Raw genomic sequence first — 19,553 nt, 5'->3', positions numbered from 1 at the left:
TTCACTTAGAATAAAATCCAAACTCTTTACAATCCATCCCTTGCCTGCACTTCCAATGGCATCTTATATCTCTCTCCCCCTCTCAATCCAGACTCCAGGCTTTACGATCTTTGAATTGTTTAAATAGCTCAAGTTCTTTGCTGCCTCAGCTGTGGACAGACCCCTATCTCTATCCTGAATGGTTGTCACCCTTTCTTTGCTTAGATGCCTTCCTATATAAAGTAGATCCATCCATCCTCTCCTATTTTCAAAGTTCTTGCATTCTTTTGTTTCTTTGAACATAGTCATATATCAAATATATTTAAAACATTTTTATCATTTGTTCATTATTTGCCTTAATTCATTGGTTTTTTCATGCTGGAATGAAAGGTCTCAAAAGGCAGACCCATGTTTGCGTTTTTCACCATTTTCTCCTAGCCTATTTCTAGCCCATGATAGGTGTTTGCTATCAGCGTGAATCCAATTCACTGGGATCAAGACACTGCTAAGCAAGTCTACCTCAGCTCTATAATGAGCTCACTGTGTGTCTCTCACAAGTCTCTATTTGAAACCTTTGCTACTCTACCTAGTGTGCCCTCTCCTCCTTTCCCCATGCACCACTCAATCTCAGATGACTTTGTCTCGTAGTTCAAAGGAAAATAGAAACCATCAGCTCCTGCTTCTCCCCAGCGTTACATTTACACATCTATTTTCCTTCCTTCCTCCTGTGAAAAGTTGGAAGTAGCCCCATCACTGCCTAACCCTATTACTTCCACAGGAGCTCTGGTTCCCTTTCTCTCCCACCTTCACAGGGAACTATCTGCTTCATGTATTCCGTGTCTCCCTGCTTCCCTCTCTCCTGCATCCTCATCAGCATTCAGTCCACTCTCATGTCTCCCATCTTTAAAACAAAATACCCCCTTGGGCTGGCCCAGAGGGGTAGTGGTTAAGTTTGTGCACTCTGCTTCAGCAGCCCAGGATTCACAGGTTCGGAACCCGGTCGCAGACCTACACACCGCTCATCAAACCATGCTGTGGTGGTGTCCCACATACAAAGTAGAGGAAAATTGGCACGAATGTTAGCTCAAGGTCAATCTTCCTCATCAAAAAGAGAAGAAACAACAATACTCCCTTGAGTGTATAATTTCCTCTAGCAATATTCTGAATTTCCTATTCTGTGGCACAGTCAACCTTCTTGAAAGAATTATGCTCACATGCTTTATGAAATTTCTTACTAATCATTTTTATTCAGTAAATTCTATTTAGGTTCTGCCACATGTACTCAATCCAAAATTGTTTTTGCTACACTTATTATTGGCCTTGATGTAGCCAAATACAACACATTTTTACAGTCTCCTAACTGGACATATCTACTCAATTAGAAATATTCACCACTCAATTTATCATAATAATGTAAGTAGATTATAATTCATTAGGTTTATTTTTTGACAGATACTGTGGCAAGAGCTTTATAAGGATAATTTAGTCTATTAATCAAAACAATCCTTTGAAATATTATGACAATTGTAAATATTAAAACACTTTTCAGATAAGGAAGAGCGAAGAGATGTTCAAATAGGCGTGGTTGCTGACCTAAGATACATGCTTAGCGAGTGGTGGAGCGGGAAGTAGAACCCGGCCAGCCTGACTCCACCCGCTTCACTACTAACCACTCCATCTGTTTCCTCTGCCTTCAGTCATTTCTTCTCCTCATGTCTGTGACAGCGTTCACTAGTACAGGTTTTCTTCTGAGTCTCTGGGTCCTCCTTTTTTCTATCTACTTTGCCTTCTCTTCCTCTTCCCTGTGACACCTAAATGTTGGGAAGCTGCAGGACTGAGTCCTGAGCTCTCTTTTCCTTTCATTCTTTATTCTTTTCCAATGTGATATCATCATTTGCATGGTGATAATCCCACATTTATATCTCTTGCCTAGACCTACACATCTAACTCTGTGGTTTACATATCTGATTTTGATTGTCCATGGGCAGCTCAACCATAATGTGTCCAAGGCAAAAGTTGGGATGTTCCTTCCAAAGTGCTCTCTCTCCTTCCAGAAGCACTTCACCAAAAGACGTTGCCATTTACCTGCCTGCTCAAAAACATAAAGTCAAATAAACATGTGAGTTCCTTGACCTCTTAATCTTTTTCATACCCAACATTTCAACACATTACCTATGTTTCTACCACCAAAACATATCCCAAATCTTTCCTCTGCTCGGCATCTCTCAGCCATCACCCTATCCCAATCCCCACCCTTTCTCACCCACATGGACTCCTGAATCTTCTCTTGTTCATCACAAGCACAGCATAAAGAAAAAGAAAACCTTCAAAAGTCCAAAGAAATTTATATTGTTCCTTTCCTTAAAACTCCTTCATGGCTTTTCATCAATCATAAAATTAATACAGATGCTAACATGCCCTGAAATAACCTGGACAATCTTTCCTTTGTCTCTTCTCCAGCCTCAGCTCATAAAATTCTCCCACATCTTGAGTAGAGTCAACTCACCCTGATATTTTCCAAATATTGTTTTGTTTTCAATGCTTTGCACATACTGTTCCTTTGGCTTGGAACACTCTACTTCCACTCGGTTTACTACAGATTCAAACCCTATTTCCATCCCCGGAAAACAGACAGCTGATTGGCAAACATAAAAGAGATTCTTGTAACAGTTCACGGGACTTTTCAAAGTCAGAAAATAAAAGTTCTTTTCAGCACCTGCAGAAATTAACACTCAAGGTGGGATGGGTAAGACTGAACCAGAAGCAAAATACCTGAGTAACTTCTATGTAACTGTAATTTTGGTAATGAGTGCCGTGTTTTAAATAATATGAAAGTTTGCATTTGGAATAACAAAAACAATTATACTTTAATCACAAATCTATGATACATATGGCCCATGGGAAACAGTACTTTAATGCACGGTGTTAAAGGTAGATTATTATCTCTGGGCTTCAAAATAACCTCTGCTCCAAGTTTTTAATAAATCAGAAGGTGACACCTTGAATTTAATTATTATTCCTTCAAAACGAATCTTGATAATTCAAAATTTTCACAAATTAATGTTAATTTTGTTCGTCTTGAACAAAAGCATACCTGAAAAAACAATTCTTACCATAACATGTGGGTGTATCAGACCAGCCATCGTTACCACAAACTATGGAAGCTGTGGTGTGTCCATCTCTGCTCTCATAACCATCATGGCACACGTAGTCCAATCTGTCATTGAGCTTAAACCATGTTCTATCACTTTTGGCTTTGGCCTTCTCAAATAGTGGCATATCACAAGATTCTAATGCGTAACAGAATGGAAGATTTGATTTCTAATATTATTAAATGAACAATCTGAATGGGTATGTCCCATACCAATGGGAAATAAAAGACTCTATCAATTAGTATGTGCTGATAAATTAAATATCATATGGAAATAATCCGAGAATGCCAGTGATAAATCTTTGTCCTGAAATTCTTACTCTAAAAAGAGTTTATACGTAGCATTTTTCTCATCACTTATACTCTCTGAAAAATTTATTTTAAGAATATTTTTCTCAATTCAATTATACTCATGTTTTTATCCCATATTAGTAAGAAAAAAGGCCAGTACATTTTTTTAGAAAAGCAGAATAGCATTTTGTGAATTAAGATGCCCAACTTATTAGCAGTCATGACATATGTGCCAGAGAAAATGGATTAGTTGAAATAAAAGATTAATTTTCAACAATGCAAGTAAATTTTTTAAATTTCTATAAAACTCTGCCTTAAAACATTCTAATTTTTAAAGCACACGTGCTGATATTGCTTTCCCAAATATTTTCCTAAATGCTTTGTGTTCTTTTATACTTATCAAGATTGAATGTAGAGACAGTTCTATTGCTTATAATAAGTTATAAGAAAGTAAATTGTTAAAAAATAGTCTCAGTTATCACTAACATTATACTAGAGTGCTGTTAATAAAGGTTTAAATAATTTATCTCAAATTTTATAATGTGTTATGAAACCAGCTAGCTTAAGATTTAAAAAAAGAGCAAAACTAAAAACATACTAGTAAAAATTTATTTAATAGAGACATTTTCTCTTCCATAATAAGAGTGTTATAATGGATAGCTTATCACAATTTACTATAAATTGAGTTTGATATGGAGGCAACTTTTCATTTTCTCTTTGCCTAGTGCCCATAGTAAGCAAAGAGATTTAATAAAGATGAAATGAAAACAGCAAAAATGGATATTTTAAATATCCTTTTCACTTAAAGTAAATATGTTATATCATTTCAAAAAATGTTATTGTGTGGATTTAGGATAATAAGATAAACTGAGCAAATTGTTCTTAGAAAATCTTCATAAACATCTAGGTAATGGGACAGGGAAATCTTTCAACACAGAAAAATTTGGTACCTTCTAGAAGTGTTTCTCAGTCTCCAATAATTAGATGTTTAGGAAGATTTTCTAAGGGAGAGGATTTTTCAGAAGTGGTCCTATCCTACAGTATAAAACAAATAAATTATAAATAGTCTAAGATTATACATTATGAACCTATGTCTTCGCTTAAAAAAATAACTCTCCTGTCCAGCAGCAAGGACTGAGACATGAAAGTCTGATCACCTTAAAGCAGGTACAACAGGTACAAAGGTCTCACCTAATAATAAATGAGTTTACACCAGATTACACATAAGGCTTCCTAAGTAGTTTTGAAATCACAGGAGGTCTTAAAGAGGGAACACTTGAACTGAAAGATGCACTCATATTATACCCCACCACTAATTAATCTTAAAAGGCAAAATAACATATATTCTCCTCAAAGGTTTTTTATTTGTCTTTTCAAGTGGAACCATCTCAGACCCCCAAAAAAGAATTAAAGTAAACTTTTGTACAACGATCATCAGGATGAAGAATAATAACAGTCCATTACTTACTAATGCATGCGGGCTGAGCTGACCATCCTTTTTTCAGACATGTAATTGATCCTGATGCTCTACCATCTGCTGTTACATATCCTGGTTTACACTTGTATCGTGCTCGTTTATTTAAGGGATATGTAAAGTCAGATTCAGAAATAAATCCATTCTCAATTTCTATATCTGATTTTGAACATGTTTCTAAAAGGGAGAAAGCATAAGGAAAAGACAAGTATATGTCATTTGTAAATGATAACCTGAAAAAATCCTAATCATCCAACTTCTTGTGCAAAGAAAATAGACTATGAGTTTCCAAAGATATTAAATCAAGATAATTTATTCATATTTGGGGGGAACAAAACAAGATTTAAAATACTCAGAATCTCTTCTGAAAAATTATTAGAAATCTGTTGGTCTAATGAATCTAGAGCCTACAGTATACCAGAGCTCTTCTAGTAATGGGTCCTTTCCTGGGACTTGTGTTCAATATTGCCTAATTTGGATGTCTTAAGGAACCCCAGAACTCCGTTAACCAGTTGGGGTATCTCAGATCAGATGATGATCTCAGAGAATCTTCCACCACAGCAACCACAGCCTTTGGCCCTGAGATTTTGAAATGTTGATCATCATAATTGGGTGCTTAAAACTATATGGATGCAAGGAGTTCAATGAAGATGACAAAGATCAACACATTTATTGATCTTCTTAGGCCAAAATGATGATTCCTCAAGTTATGTACTAGTTCACTTGAAAGAGTAAAAGTAGACTTTTGTCCTTTACTACGTCTCTGCACAGGACTCAGCTTCATTTATTCAATAACCCATGGATAAAGAAGACAGCAAAAGAGAAAACATTAAGTACTTTTAACTGAATGATAATAAAAAGATGTTAAATAAAATTTTTTGAATTGACCCTAAGGGTAGTCCTGAGAGGGAAATTTTACCATTAAATAGCTATATTAGAAAAGAATTAAGACTGAAAATCAAGAATTGTTTCCACCTTAAGAAATTACAAAAGAAAAGCAAACAAAACCCAATATAAGTATAAATTTGAAAAAAATATGGAAAAGTTAGTAAGATGGTAGAATAGGATGCCTCGACCTCTCCTTCTCCCCACACACAAACCGAATTAACAGCTACAGGTGTATCAATTCCCTTTATTAGAAATACAAATCTGGTTGACAGATTCCTGCAGACAAGGCAAGTGAGAAAATGGTAAGTGGTGGGAGAAACTGCAATACAGTCTCATCATAAATCCCACCCCTGGCACAGCACCATCCAGCTGGGAAGGAATGCCCAACTCACAGCTTCTCCTTGAGGAACAAATGGTTGGAACCCTACATCTTGTGTCCCAAGTTTCCAACTGCTACTCCAGGATCTGGCTTCTAAGTCACCTGACTGGAAGGTAAAGGGCCCAGCATATGCTAGTCTCCTGGGGACTACAGAGGACCAAGTGTCAGTTATGAGTGGGTGTGCGAGCACTTCTCACAGTTCAGGCCCCGGCCAAGAGCAGAGTGAGCAGATCATAAAGCCCAGCTCCCAGTTCTCCATGGAAGGAGTTAGATCACACATCTAGACCCTCGTCTTTTCCAGCTGCTGCCTGAAGAACTGTCTTCTAATTAACCTGTCTCTGAGAGCTGACGAAGACCACAATTGGCTAGATGCCTAGGGGCTCCAGAGGCCAAAATAATGGCTTGACAGAGCATGCGGTTTGAAGGAGTGTGCATGCATTGCCACAACTCCTCTCCCCACCTCAGTGCAGAGTGAGTGGAATGAGAAACTCCAGCTCCCAGCCTCACCCTGAGTAGAGAATGAACTGGACCACACATCTAGAACCTCAAATTTTCTGGCTGCTCCTTGAGGGCCTGGCTTCTATCTTGCCTATCTCAGGACACTGATGAGACTTGGCTTACTCTAGACTCCTGGGGAATGCTAAACACAAAGACGACAGGTTGGATGAGCAAAGAGTTTTGAGAAGCACCCAGAATCTCTGTCTGGGCCAATGATGATAGATTCTTCTACAATCAGGAGGAAGACAAGTGTGCCCACTAGCACCATTTTTGTTCAATATGTACTGGAGGTCCTAGCCAGAGCAATTAGCCAACAAATAGAGGTGAAAGGGGTAAATGGACACAAATCTACAGTGACAAATGGCAACTAGACTTTTGATGGTGAACACGAGGTAGTCTATACAGAAGTTAAAATATAATAATATACCTCTGAAATGTATACCATGTAATAAACCAATCTTACCTCAATAAGAAATTTAAACATTAACAAAATTAAAAATTTTAAAAAGAAATAAAAGCCATCCGAATTAGGAAGGAAGAAATAAAATTATCTCTCTATGTAGATGACATGATCTTATACATAGAAAATGCTACAGATTGAATAAAGCTGTTAGAACTAGTAAACAACTTCAACAAGTTACAGGACAAAAAATCAGCATAGAAAAATTAGAAACATTTCTACACACTAACAACAAACTATCTGAAAAGGAAATTAACAAAACAATCACATTTACATTAACAACAGAAAGAATGTAATGCTTAGGAATAAACTTAACCAAATAAGTGAACAACTTGTAGGCTGAAAATTATAATACATGAATGAAGGAAATTAGAGAAGACAGATAAACAGAAAGACATTCAGTGTTCATGGATTGGAGTCTTCAACATTGTTAAATGTCCATACTACCCTAAGTGACCTACAGATTCAACGCAATCCTACTCAAAATCCCCATGGCGTTCTTTACGGAAATGGGAAAAACAATCCTAAAATTAATAGGTAACTACAAAAGATCCCGAATGGCCAAAGCAATCTTGAGCAAGAACAAAGCTGAGGATATCACACTTCCTGATTTCAAAATATATTACAAAGCTACACTAGTCAAAACAGTATGTTACTCGCATAAAAACAGACAAATAGACCAATGGAAAAGGACAGAGAATCCAGAAATAAATCCACACATATATGGTCAACTGATCTTCATCAAGCGTGCCAAGAACACACCCTGGGGAAAGGATGGTTCCTTCAACAAATAGTGTTAAGAAAACTGGATACCCAGATACAGAAGAATAAAATTGGGCCCTTATCTTATACCATATACAAAAATCAACTCAAAATTACTGTATTGCTGTCAATTTCTCCTCTTCAAACCTGTCAATCTTTGCTTTATATGATTAGGTGTTCAAATGTGAGGTGCACATATGTTTAAAATTGTTACACCTTCCTGTTGAATTGACTTTTTTATTATCATATAATGACTTTTGTCTCTAGAGACAGTTTGGGACATAAAGTTAAAATTTTTGATATAACGATAGCCACCCCTGCATTCTTTTAGTTGCAATTTACGTGAAATATTATTTTCCATACCTTCACTTTTATTCTACTTGTCTCTTTAAGTCTAAAGTGAGTCTTTTATAGATAATATATCATTTGTTTTCTGTTTTTTTAATCATTCAGGTACTCTATTCCTTTTAATACTTGAGCTTAATCTATTTACATTCAAAGTAATTATTGATAGGTGAAGATTTACTTTTGACATTTTGATACTTGTTTTCTGTTTTGCAATAGTTTTTTCAATCTCTTCCCCTTTTGATGTCCTCCTTTGTTATTTGATTATGTTTTGTAGTTATTTGCTTTGACACTTTTCTCCTTATCTTTTGTATGTCTATTACAGTTTGCCTCCCTAGCTTTTTGGAAAAATAATTGACAAAATTGTATATATGTAAAGTGTACAATGAGATGATTTGGTACACATATACGTTGTGAAATGATTCTAAAAATCAAGTTAATTAACACATATATCGCCTCATATAGGTATCATTTTGTTGTTGTTGGAATGCTTAAGATCTATAGTGTTACCAAAATTCAAGTATATAATACATTATAACTAATTATAGTCATCAAGCTGTGCATTAGATCTCCAGAATTATTCATCTAATAACTGAAGTCTTACACCCTTGGATCAGCGTCTCCCAATTTTCCCCACTCCCCAGCCTCTGGTAACTACCATTCTACTCTCTGTGTCTATGAACCTGACTTTTTCTTCTTCTTGCTTCTTTTTTGGTTCTGCATATCAGATTTATCAAGCATTATTTGTCTTTCTCTGGCTTATTACACTTAATATAACATCCTCTATGTTTATCCATGTTGTTGTAAATGGCAGGATTTCCTTCTTTCTGATGGTTGGGTAATATTCCATTGTACATATACATACCACATCTTCCTTATCCATTCATCCATCCATGGACACTTGGATATTTCAATAGTTTGGCTATTGTGAATAATGCTGCAGTGAATATGGGGGTGAAGATATCTCTTCCAGATACTGATTTCATTTCCTTCAGAAACATAGCCCAAAGAGGGATCATATGACAGTTAACTTTCTGAGGAAATTCCATGCTGTTTTCCACATAGCTGTAACAAATTACCTTCCCACCAAAAATGTACAAGTATTCCCTTTCCTCCACATCTTCACCAGCACGTGTTATCCCTTGTCTTTTGGATAAAAGCCATTCTAACAAATATACAGAGCTAGCTTCTTGAGATTTTGATTTGCATATACATGATGATGAGTGATTTTGAGTAATTTTTCATGTACTGGTTTGCTATTTACATGCATTCTTCAGAAAAACATCTGTTCAGATCCTTTGCCCATTTTTTAATTGGATTGGTTGTTTATTTTGCTATGGAGTTGTATAAGTTCCCTATAATATTTTTTTATTAACCCCTTATCTGATATATGGTTCGCAAATATTTGCTCCAATTCCACAGGTTGCTTTTTCATTTTGTTGATTTGCTGAGCAGAAGCATTTTAGTTTGATGTAGTCCTATTTATTTATTTTAGCTTTTATTGCCTGTGCTTTTGGTGTCATATGAAAAAAAAAATCGTTGCCTAGACTAATGTCAAGAGGATATTTTGTTATGTTTTCTTCTAGGAATTTTATGGTTTCAAGTCTTAGATTTAAGTCTTTAATCCATTTAGAGTAATTTTCCTCAGTGATTTAATACAGGGGTCTCATTTCATTCCTTTGGTTGTGGATATCCAGTCTTTCAAACACCGTTTACTGAAGACATTCCTTTCCCCATTGTTTATTCTTAGCTCCCTTCTCAAATATTAGTTAACTCTATATGCATGGGTTTATTTATGGGCTCCTGATTCCGTTCTATTGATCTGTGTGTCTGTACCATATAGTTTTCAATATTATCACTTTGTAATATAGTATGAAATCAGGAAGTGTGGTGTCTCTAGCTTTATTCTTCTCTCTCAGGATTGCTTTGGCTATTCGGGGTTCCTTTGTGGTTCCACAAGAATTTTAGGATTATTTTTTATCTTTCTGTGAAAAATGTCAGTGGGATTTTATGGATTGCTTTATATCTGTAGGTCACTTTGGGTAGTATGGACAGTATGTAATTAACAGTAGTATGTAATTAACAATATTAATGCTTTCAGTCCATGAACATGGGATATCTTTCCATTTATTCATGTCTTCTTCAATTTATTTCAACTATGTGGTATAGTTTTCAGGTTACAAGTGTTTCACCTCCTTGGTTAAATTGATTCCTAGATATTTTCTCATTTTTGATGCTATTGTCAATCGTTGTTTTTTTAATTTCTCTTTCTGATAGGTCATTGTTCATGTATAAATGAAAATGATTTTCATATGTTGATTTTGTGTCCTGTGGCTTTAATGAATTCTTTTATTAAGTCTAAGAGTTTTTTGGTGGAGTCTTTAGGGTTTTCTATGTATAACATCATGTCACCTGCAAACAGAGAACATTTTACCTCTTTCTTTCCTGATTGGATGCATTTTATGTCCTTTCGTTGCCTAATTGTTTTGGCTGGGACGTCCTGTACTATACTGAAGAGAAATGGTGAGAGTGGACACCCTAGTTTTTTCCTGATCCTTGAGAAAAAGCTTTCACCATTTCATTGTTGAGTATGATGTTAGTTGTGGGCTTCTCATGCCTGATATTTATTATGTTGAGGTAAGTTCCTGCAGTGAATAATTTGTTGAGAGTAATTTTTTTTTTTTTTTTTTGCCGAGGAATATTCACCCTGAACTAACATTTGTGCCAATCTTCCTTGTTTTCTGCTTGAGGAAGATTAGCCATGAGGTAACATATGTGCCAATCTTCCTCTATTTTGTATTGGGTCGCTGCCATAGCATGGCTGACAAGTGGTTAGGTCTGAGCCTGGGATCCATCCCCATGAACCCATAGGCTGAAGCAGAACCTGCCAAAATTAACCACTACTCCATGGGACCAGCCCCAATGGTATTTATTTTTAATCATAACGGATGTTGATTTTTGTCAAATGCATTTTTGGCATCCGTTGAGATTATCATATGATTTTTACCCTTCATATTGTTAATGTGGTGTGTCAATTTTACTGATTTGCTTCTGCTGAACCATGCTTGAATCCCATGGATAAAACCAACTTCATCATGGTGTGTTCTCTTAATGTGCTGTTGAATTCAGTTTGACAATATTTTGTTGAGCAATTTTGCATCTATGTTGATCAGTGATATTGGCTTATAATTTTCTTTTCTAGTAGTGTTCATGTCTGGCTTTGGTATTAAGGTAATGCTGACCTCATAAAATGATTTTGGAAGTGTTCTCTCCTATCCTCAATTATTTAGAATGGTTTGAGAAAGATTGGCATTAATTCTTCTTTAAATGTTTGGTAGAATTCACCACTGAAAACCTCTGGTCCTGGGCTTTTCTCTGGAGGAATGTTTTTGATCACTGTTAAATCTCATATTCCTTATCATTGTTCCGTTCAGGTTTTCTATTTCTTTATGATTCAGTCTTGGTAAGTTCTATGTTTCTCTGAACTTATCCATTTCTTCCAGGTTATCCAATTTGTTCGTGTATAATTGTAGAATTGTGTCTATAATCTTTTGTATTTCTGTCGCACCAGTTGTAATGTCTTTAATTTTATTTCTGATTTTATTTATTTGAATGTCTCTTTTTTCCTCTAATCAACCTTAGGTTCATCAATTTTGATTATCTTTTTTAAAAAAAGTAAGTCTTAGTTTTGTTGATTTTTTATATACATTATTTTCTGGTCTCTATTTCATGTATTTCTACTCTGATATTGCTTATTTTCTTCCTTCTGTTGACTTTAGGCTTACTTAGTTCTTTTACTTGTTTTTGAGGTATAAAGTTGGATTTTTTTTTTTTGAGATCATTCTTTTCTCTTAATGTAGGTATTTATCACTATAAACACCTCTCACAGAACTACTTTCACAGGTCTTTGGTATGTTGTGGTTTCTTGTTATATCTTTTAAGATATATTCTGTCTTCTTTGACTCATTCTTTTATCAGGAGTGAGTTGTTTAATTTCCACTTATTTGTGAATTTACCAGTTTTCCTTCTGTTGTTGATATTTGCTTTCATACCACTGTAGTCAGAGAAGATATTCGGTATGATTTTAAACTTCTTAAAAATTTTAAGAATTCTTTTGTGACCTACTATATTATCTATCCTGGAGAATGTACCGTGTGCACTTCAGAAAATATATATTCTGCTGCTGTTGGATGGTAAGTTCTATATATGTTTGTTAGGTCCATTTGGTCAAAAGTACATTTCAAGTTCAACATTTCCTTATTGAATTTCTCGGTGGATGATCCATCCATTGTTAAAAGTGCTGTATTGACGTCTCCTACTATTATCATATTTCTATTTCTATCATATTCTATTTCTATATCTATCATATATCTCTTTCTCCTTTCAGATATGTTAGTACTTGTTCAATACATTTAGGTGCTCCAATGTCGAATGCACATATATTTACAACTGTTATGGCCTCTTGATGATTTGGCCCCTCCATCACTGTATAATGACTTCTTTGTCTCTTGTTACTGTTTGACTTAAAGTTTATTTGTCCAATAAAAGTTTAGCTACACCTGGGTTCTTTCAGTTTCCATTTCCATAGAGTATCTTATTCCATCCCTTTACTTTCAGCCTATGTGTGTCCTAAAAGCTACAGCGAGTCTTGCATAGTTGAGTCTTTTATTTTTCTATCCAGTCAGCCTTCTGTGTCTTTTGATTGGATAATTCAATTCATTTACATTCAGAGTAATCATTGATAGGTAAGGACTTAGCAATGCAATTTAATTAATTGTTTTCTAAGTGCTTCATAGTTCCATTGTTCCTTTCTCCTCCTCTTGCTGCCTTCGTTTGAGAATTGATGATTTTCCATAGTGCTATACCTTGATTTCTTTCTCTTTCTCTTTTCTGAACCTACTATAGGTTTTGCTTTATGGTTACCATGCAACTTACATACAATATCATAGATATAACAATCTAGTTTAAGCTGATAACAAATTCACTTTGTTTGCACACACGAACTATACCCTCTGACTCCCCTCCACACATTTTATGGTACTGTGTCACAATTTACATATGTTTCTATGGAGTATCCATTAACAAATTATTGTATCTATAACTATTTTTAAAACTTCTGTCCTTTGATCTTTATATAGGAATTAAGTGACTTTTACACCAACATATTAAAGAATTCGAGTATTCTAAATTTAACAATATATTTACCTTTCCAGTATGTTGTGTACATTTATATGTTCTCATGTTAGAAATTAATATCCTTACATTTCAACTTGAAGAATTGCTTTTAGCATTTCTTGTAAGGTAGGTCTAGTGTTCAGGAATTCCCTCAGCCTTGATTTGTCTGGTAAAGTCTTTACTGCTCCTTCATTTCTGTAAGGTGGCTTTGCTGAGTAAAGTATTCTTGTTTGAAAGTTTTTTCTTTATTTCATCACTTTGAATACATCATCCCACTCTCCCCTCCATCAAGGTTTCTATTGATAAATCTCCTGATATCCTTTGGGGGTTCCCGTGAATGTGAGGTATTTTTTGCTCTTGCTTCTTTCAAAGTTCTCTCTGTCTTTGGTTTCAGTCATTTTTATTATAATGTGTATTGTAAAAGATTTTATGTCTTGAATATGTTTGGGGTCTCGTGAGCTTCTTCATTTTGATAGTCCATATCTCTTCCCAGATTTGGTAAGGTCTTAGAAATTATTTCTTTAAATAAACTGTCAGCCCCTGTCTCTAACTCATCTCATTCTGGGACTCTCTTAATGCCTACAATGTTTCACTTCATAAACTACCACAATTCACGTAGGCTCTCTTCATTCTATAATTATTTTTCCTTTGTTTTCCTCTGACTAGAAACTTTCAAATATCCTGTCTTCTACTTCACATATTCTTTCTTCTGTTTGGTAAAGTCTGTAGTTGATGCTCTCATTGTATTTTTCATTTCATTCCTTGAGTTCTTGAGTTCCAGAATTTCTCTTTATTTCTTTTTATGATTTGTTTCTCATTGTTTTCCTGATTTGTTTGAACTGTCTTTTTGTGTTTTCTTGTAGCTCACTGAGCTTCCTTAAAACAAGAATTTTGAATTATTTAATAGGCTAATCATAGATCTTCATCATTTGGGTTCAGTTGCTGGAAAAATATTGTGTGCATTTTGTGGTATCACGTTTCCTTGATTTTTCATGGTTCTTGAAGTGTTGCATTGCTGTCTTTGCATTTAAAGAAGCAGTCAATTCTTCTAGTGTTTACTGACTGAATTTGGTAAAGAAATAACTTCCGTCACCCCTGCTAGGGATTCTGATGCTTTTTCAGACCTTTTCTGTGGATATACTGGCTCTACACTTATTGGAAACTCCTGGGAGGGAATTCTTACAGTGTACGTCTTCCCTCAGCCCTGCAAAGCCAGTCTGGGTGCTAACAGCTTCCTGTTTGCTTTCCCTGAAGAAATGCTGAAGGATTAAGTTTATGCTTCCCCCATTCCTGTGGAGTGAGATTGGCTTTCTGAGTTTGCACACTAGCTATGTTCAAAGGCTAGTATTTGCTACTTTTGGGAGTATACACAGGAAGCTGATCATGGGATGGGGAGTGTGTGGGTGAGATGTGTTGGGGTGCATGTGGGTGAGCAGGACCTGCAGGCAAAGCATCTTCAGTGGCTAGTGGGCAGGGTTCCTGATGAAGTCTGCAAAGTGCTTAGTAGGATTTGTGTCCCTTGAGACATTCTGAGCCTGTATGTTGTGCTCCAAGCTCTTCCCAAACCAGCCAATCATGCAGATCGCCCCAGTATTCTGGATGTGTTGGGGTAGAAATGGGCCCTTTTGTCAGTGATGCCCACAGCTGAGGAAGTCAAACACTCACTAACAGTCTCTTTCTTTCCCCCAGTGAGAAAATCTTGGGCCGAGTGGATCTCTCTTGGCACTGAGCTGTGCCAATGTAGGGGAGGGATGACACAGGTAAGTGAAACTGTACCTCTCACCCTCTTCAATACATCCAATCTGGGATATTTTTGCTCCAATGGTGAGCTGAAATGTCTCTGCTGGATTCCTCAACTCCAAAAAAGGTGCTCTTGTCCATGGGTCATTGTCAAAGTCAGTGTTGTTTGTGGGGAAGAAAATGGAAACTTCTTTTCTGTCATCTCGCTGATATCACTATGTTATTACATGTTTCTTCTTTGTGGCACTTTTACCATTTTCTTGAATAATGTCTATCAGTAGGCTGCTTTATTTTGCTATATGTATCAAGAAATTTTTATATCCATTCATACACACTTGGAAAAAATTAAAATCAAACAGGTCCATTGGCAAAACAAGCAGTTGATATAAACATTTTGTCACAGGTAATATAGATGAGTCTTAGCAAATCATAAATATGTTGGGATCATAGACCAGTACACTTACGGACACGGATGCATCTGGGAGGTGGGGACCAGCCATTCTCCGTACATGTCATTAATGTCTGCTCATCTGGAAGACTGTAGCCAGAATGGCATTCAACTTTTACAGATTGACCCTGTAAATAATTTTTTCCCCAATATGGATAATTTCCGTGTTCCAAGTAATTGAAAACACATTGTCCTAAGGATCATAAAAATGATAAATGAAAAATTTTAAAAACCCATAAATTTGGCAAAAATAGTAAACTAACAACTATCCTTACAATATTTAAATTGGAATAAATAACCTTCCAAAAATAAGATATAACTTAAGAAAACCAAAGTTACTACCATTTTTTAAAAATAAAAAATTAATACTGAATATTATTTACCTTTATTTTTAAATTAAAATATATATACATAATATAGATATTCTTATAAAGCCTCTCTTTTTATCTCTCATGTGATTTTCATGAAGAGGTCCTCGTGAAAAGAAAGATGTATATTGGTCATTTTGCTCATAGAACTCATCTTTTGGCCTTAATTTTTTCATATAAGACTCAATTGTATTCACTTAAGTGTTTAACTCTCTCCACTCTTTGAAATATTTGTATATATACAATTATAAAGAGGTTTACTTACTTTGGCAGGGTACTGCTGGCGACCATCCTTCTTGTCTGCAATGAAGATAACCCCCTCTACTTCTTGAAGGAGTCACAAAATTTTGATCACAGTAATAGTAATAATGTTGTCCTATAGGTACTGGAAAGTATGGTTTATAATAATCTTCATAATGTAGACGTCCATGTTTTATTTCTGGAAAATCACAAGGCTTCACTAGCAATAAAAAAAACATAACAAAACCGGTATAAATAATGTTTTACCTCAATAAAAATCAAATTAGACATGAATGTTTCATTGATGAATTACATTCTCTTCTCTTCATAATGATACTCATTGCATTAGAGTTTCTTGGAGAAGAAAAGTTATAAAATTCGGACGACTAAGGTATGTGAGGAAGTCCTTGGTAATGAAGACAAAATTATGTCTTGTGGATCATATGATATCGAAACTTGTATGAAAACTCTCCAGAAAAAAAACTGCACAGATCTATTTAATAAAGTCTCCTTGAGTACATGTCATCCAGCCCTGGTTGATTAAATGAGCATCTTGATTGAGAGATGAAAGTACTGATCTTATCACTCAGCTCATCTGTCTTCTTTTCCTTTCTTTTCTATTCTCATCAGAAATCAGAGTCCTGTCTTTTCTTCTCACACCAACTCAATGTAGGAAGACAACGAGTTTTTTGTTTTTGTTTTTGTTTTGTGGATTAACATTCGTTAGTTTGTTTTCTATTTACTGCAAACAATGTGAGAAATAGAGTGAAGAACAAAAATTTTCCATTGATCACATCACACAGAAAAACAAATTCTTATTCATGCCTCAAATTAGTCACAGAGCCAAGTTTTCCTTTCTTTATCTCTCTAGAGAAATGAAGTAGCAATATTTCTTAATATTCAAATAGTTAAGATTATGGTTAACAACGGATTGTTTATTTCTAATTTTACCTGGAGAATGAGATGTATTTAAATACGTTTTATAAATATTTTTAAATGAGGTATAATATACTAGCAATTTGTTGAGTTAATCTAATATATTAAATAATTTTAACATATATGTTTAAGTGCTATGTTGTTTATCACACGTTTATATATAACACATTTCAGAAAAATTTGCCCTTTTCATTGGAAGATTTAGCGATAATCTAACACTTTTAATACCAGAGTAGTACAAGTTTTTTCCATGAAATGGGATTCTATTACAATAAACTTTATGCATCATGTTAAAAAAAGTTCCAACACACACACACTTACACAGATATACATGCACCAAGTATTCATTATCATCTTCATCTTCCTTAAGATCACTGCTGAATTTTCTTTTTTCTTTGATTAGAGACATTTTTCCAGTTGTTTCTACAGACTCATTAAGTGGATTATGAACTTTGAATACTTGCAGATACTAATGTCTTTCTTTAACAAAGATTTGTGAATGATACCTTCTATAGGCATAGATTCTTGGCTTAAGTCCATAACTCTTATCACTGATAAATGTTTTCACCACTTTTTTGAAGCTTCCAATATTGAGATTAAAATGCTCATTTAGGCTCATTCTTTTTAAGCAACATTCTAGTTTTTCACGCACCAGTTTTGGGGGCTTGAGAGTATTTTGTCTTCACCCTTGGATGAATTTCATCATGATATGTCTAGATGTGTGTCATTTAACAATAATACCTCGAGCAAGCTTGACTCTTTGGATTTTCAAGAAAGTCTTAAGGAATTTAATTAATTTTTTCATTAAATTATAGAGGATAAAATTGAACTCTGGTTGTCTGATTTCAGAATAAACATGGTTATCCACCTCATTATGGTGCTTCAAAGAATCTGAAATAAATAAAATAGTCTAGTGATATTACTCGTCAAAAGGTACACAAAAGGGGCATAATAAAAAGTAGATGTTATTATCGTCACAGGACTGAGCCCCTTGCTATTTTTCCCTTTGATTTGGGAACACTTAAATCTGTCTTTACCATCCAACAAGATCATTTCTGAAGCCAATATAATATTTCACATATGGTCTGATCAGCATTGACGTCGGCAAGACTTAGAACAGCCTCATTCTAACGCTTGCACTTCTACCGGTGAGGGTTGTGGTCTCATTAGCAGTTATGGTGCTTGCCTCACAGTTTTGACTCAAACTGATCTCAAAATTGACTGAAATAACACTAATTTTTAAAAATATTTCAAAGTGCCTATATTTCTGCAGCTAATTCCTTTGACTCAAGCCCAGGATCTTATAGTTATCACCACTAAATGTCATGTTATTAGATTCAATCTAGCATAGAGGATTCCTTTTGAATAATGAATCTGTGCTAATGAGATTCAGTACATTATGCCCTCTGTCAGTCCCGCTGTGAATTTGTACTGCATTTCCTCTAGATCTTGAAACTGTTTGATGACACAAGTGAGTAATGGAGCAGGCCTAAGAACAAAGTCCTGCATCTGAGAATCACATAAGCTTATTTAATGAAATAAACTATCTGATAAACCATCTAACCCATCTATTTCCCTATCTTGTCCACAAGAACTTCAGAAGGTCCCTTGTAGAATAAGCTTGCTGAGATCCAGATACAGTTGGACTGATCTATCATTTTCAAAAAGCAGCCATTTGAAATGGTTAAAATGGTTGAAATGGTTTGAAAAACCAACGTGGTTAAATATTTTCCTTAGGTAACTGATTAAAGATGGCAATATAGGAGGACCCGGAACTCACCTCCACCCACAGACATATCAAATTCACAGCTACATACAGCACAAATTTCTTCTGAAAAAAAACCAAAAGCTAGCTGAGTGACTCCCACACATCAGAGAAAAGCAGAAAAACACACATCAAAGTCGGTAGGTGAGACAGGAGACATCTCGCCATAAACCTCAACCTTAGCATGGCGACACACAATGAGGAGGCAACTCAAAACACAAAGATTTTCCCTGAGGAGTGAAGGGTTTGAACTCCACATCTAGCACATCAACATTCAGCCCTGCACCCGAGATATGAGCCCCCAAATATCTAGCTTTGAAAGCCTGCTCGGCTTGTGTCCTGAAGGCCCACAGAACAATGAACTGAGAAACGTGAACTGAGAAATGATTTTAAAAGGCCCACATGAGTGGACTCACCCACTGCGGTTCTCAGTGCAGAGGGAGCCAACTGAAAAGGGCTCAGACCTTCTGTGGAAGAGGCTTATTTGCCTATCATAAAGCATGGGCCTGAGGAGCAGGAATTTAAATTAACTCACATCTAGGAGCCTACTTAAATACTCTCCAAAGATGGAGGCCAGTGGAGGCCATCTTTGTGCTCTTCCTCTGCCTCATGCCAGATCACCAGCATCTCCCAGAAAGGAGCTTGTACCCTTCT

General features: G+C 35.5%; 1 protein-coding gene across 2 annotated transcripts in view; it reads right to left on the bottom strand.

Annotated features, from left to right (window-relative positions):
* Positions 1-19,553, bottom strand: part of CFH (complement factor H) — an 85,958-nt gene that overhangs the window by 26,910 nt on the left and 39,495 nt on the right. The window contains exons 8-11 of one of the 2 annotated variants that reach the window (XM_058533728.1): positions 16,224-16,418; positions 15,607-15,783; positions 4,890-5,072; positions 3,093-3,269 (exon numbers count right to left, since the gene is read on the bottom strand). In XM_058533728.1, the coding sequence (XP_058389711.1) occupies positions 3,093-3,269; positions 4,890-5,072; positions 15,607-15,783; positions 16,224-16,418 (732 nt within the window). The remainder of the gene's footprint in view (positions 1-3,092; positions 3,270-4,889; positions 5,073-15,606; positions 15,784-16,223; positions 16,419-19,553) is intronic. The other variant, XM_058533729.1, reaches the window with a different exon arrangement.

The sequence above is a fragment of the Diceros bicornis genome, chromosome 38, assembly GCF_020826845.1.
Source record: "Diceros bicornis minor isolate mBicDic1 chromosome 38, mDicBic1.mat.cur, whole genome shotgun sequence".
Taxonomy (NCBI): Eukaryota; Metazoa; Chordata; class Mammalia; order Perissodactyla; family Rhinocerotidae; genus Diceros; species Diceros bicornis.
Note: the sequence above shows the minus strand (reverse complement) of the source record. Positions and strands in the feature narration are given on the sequence as shown.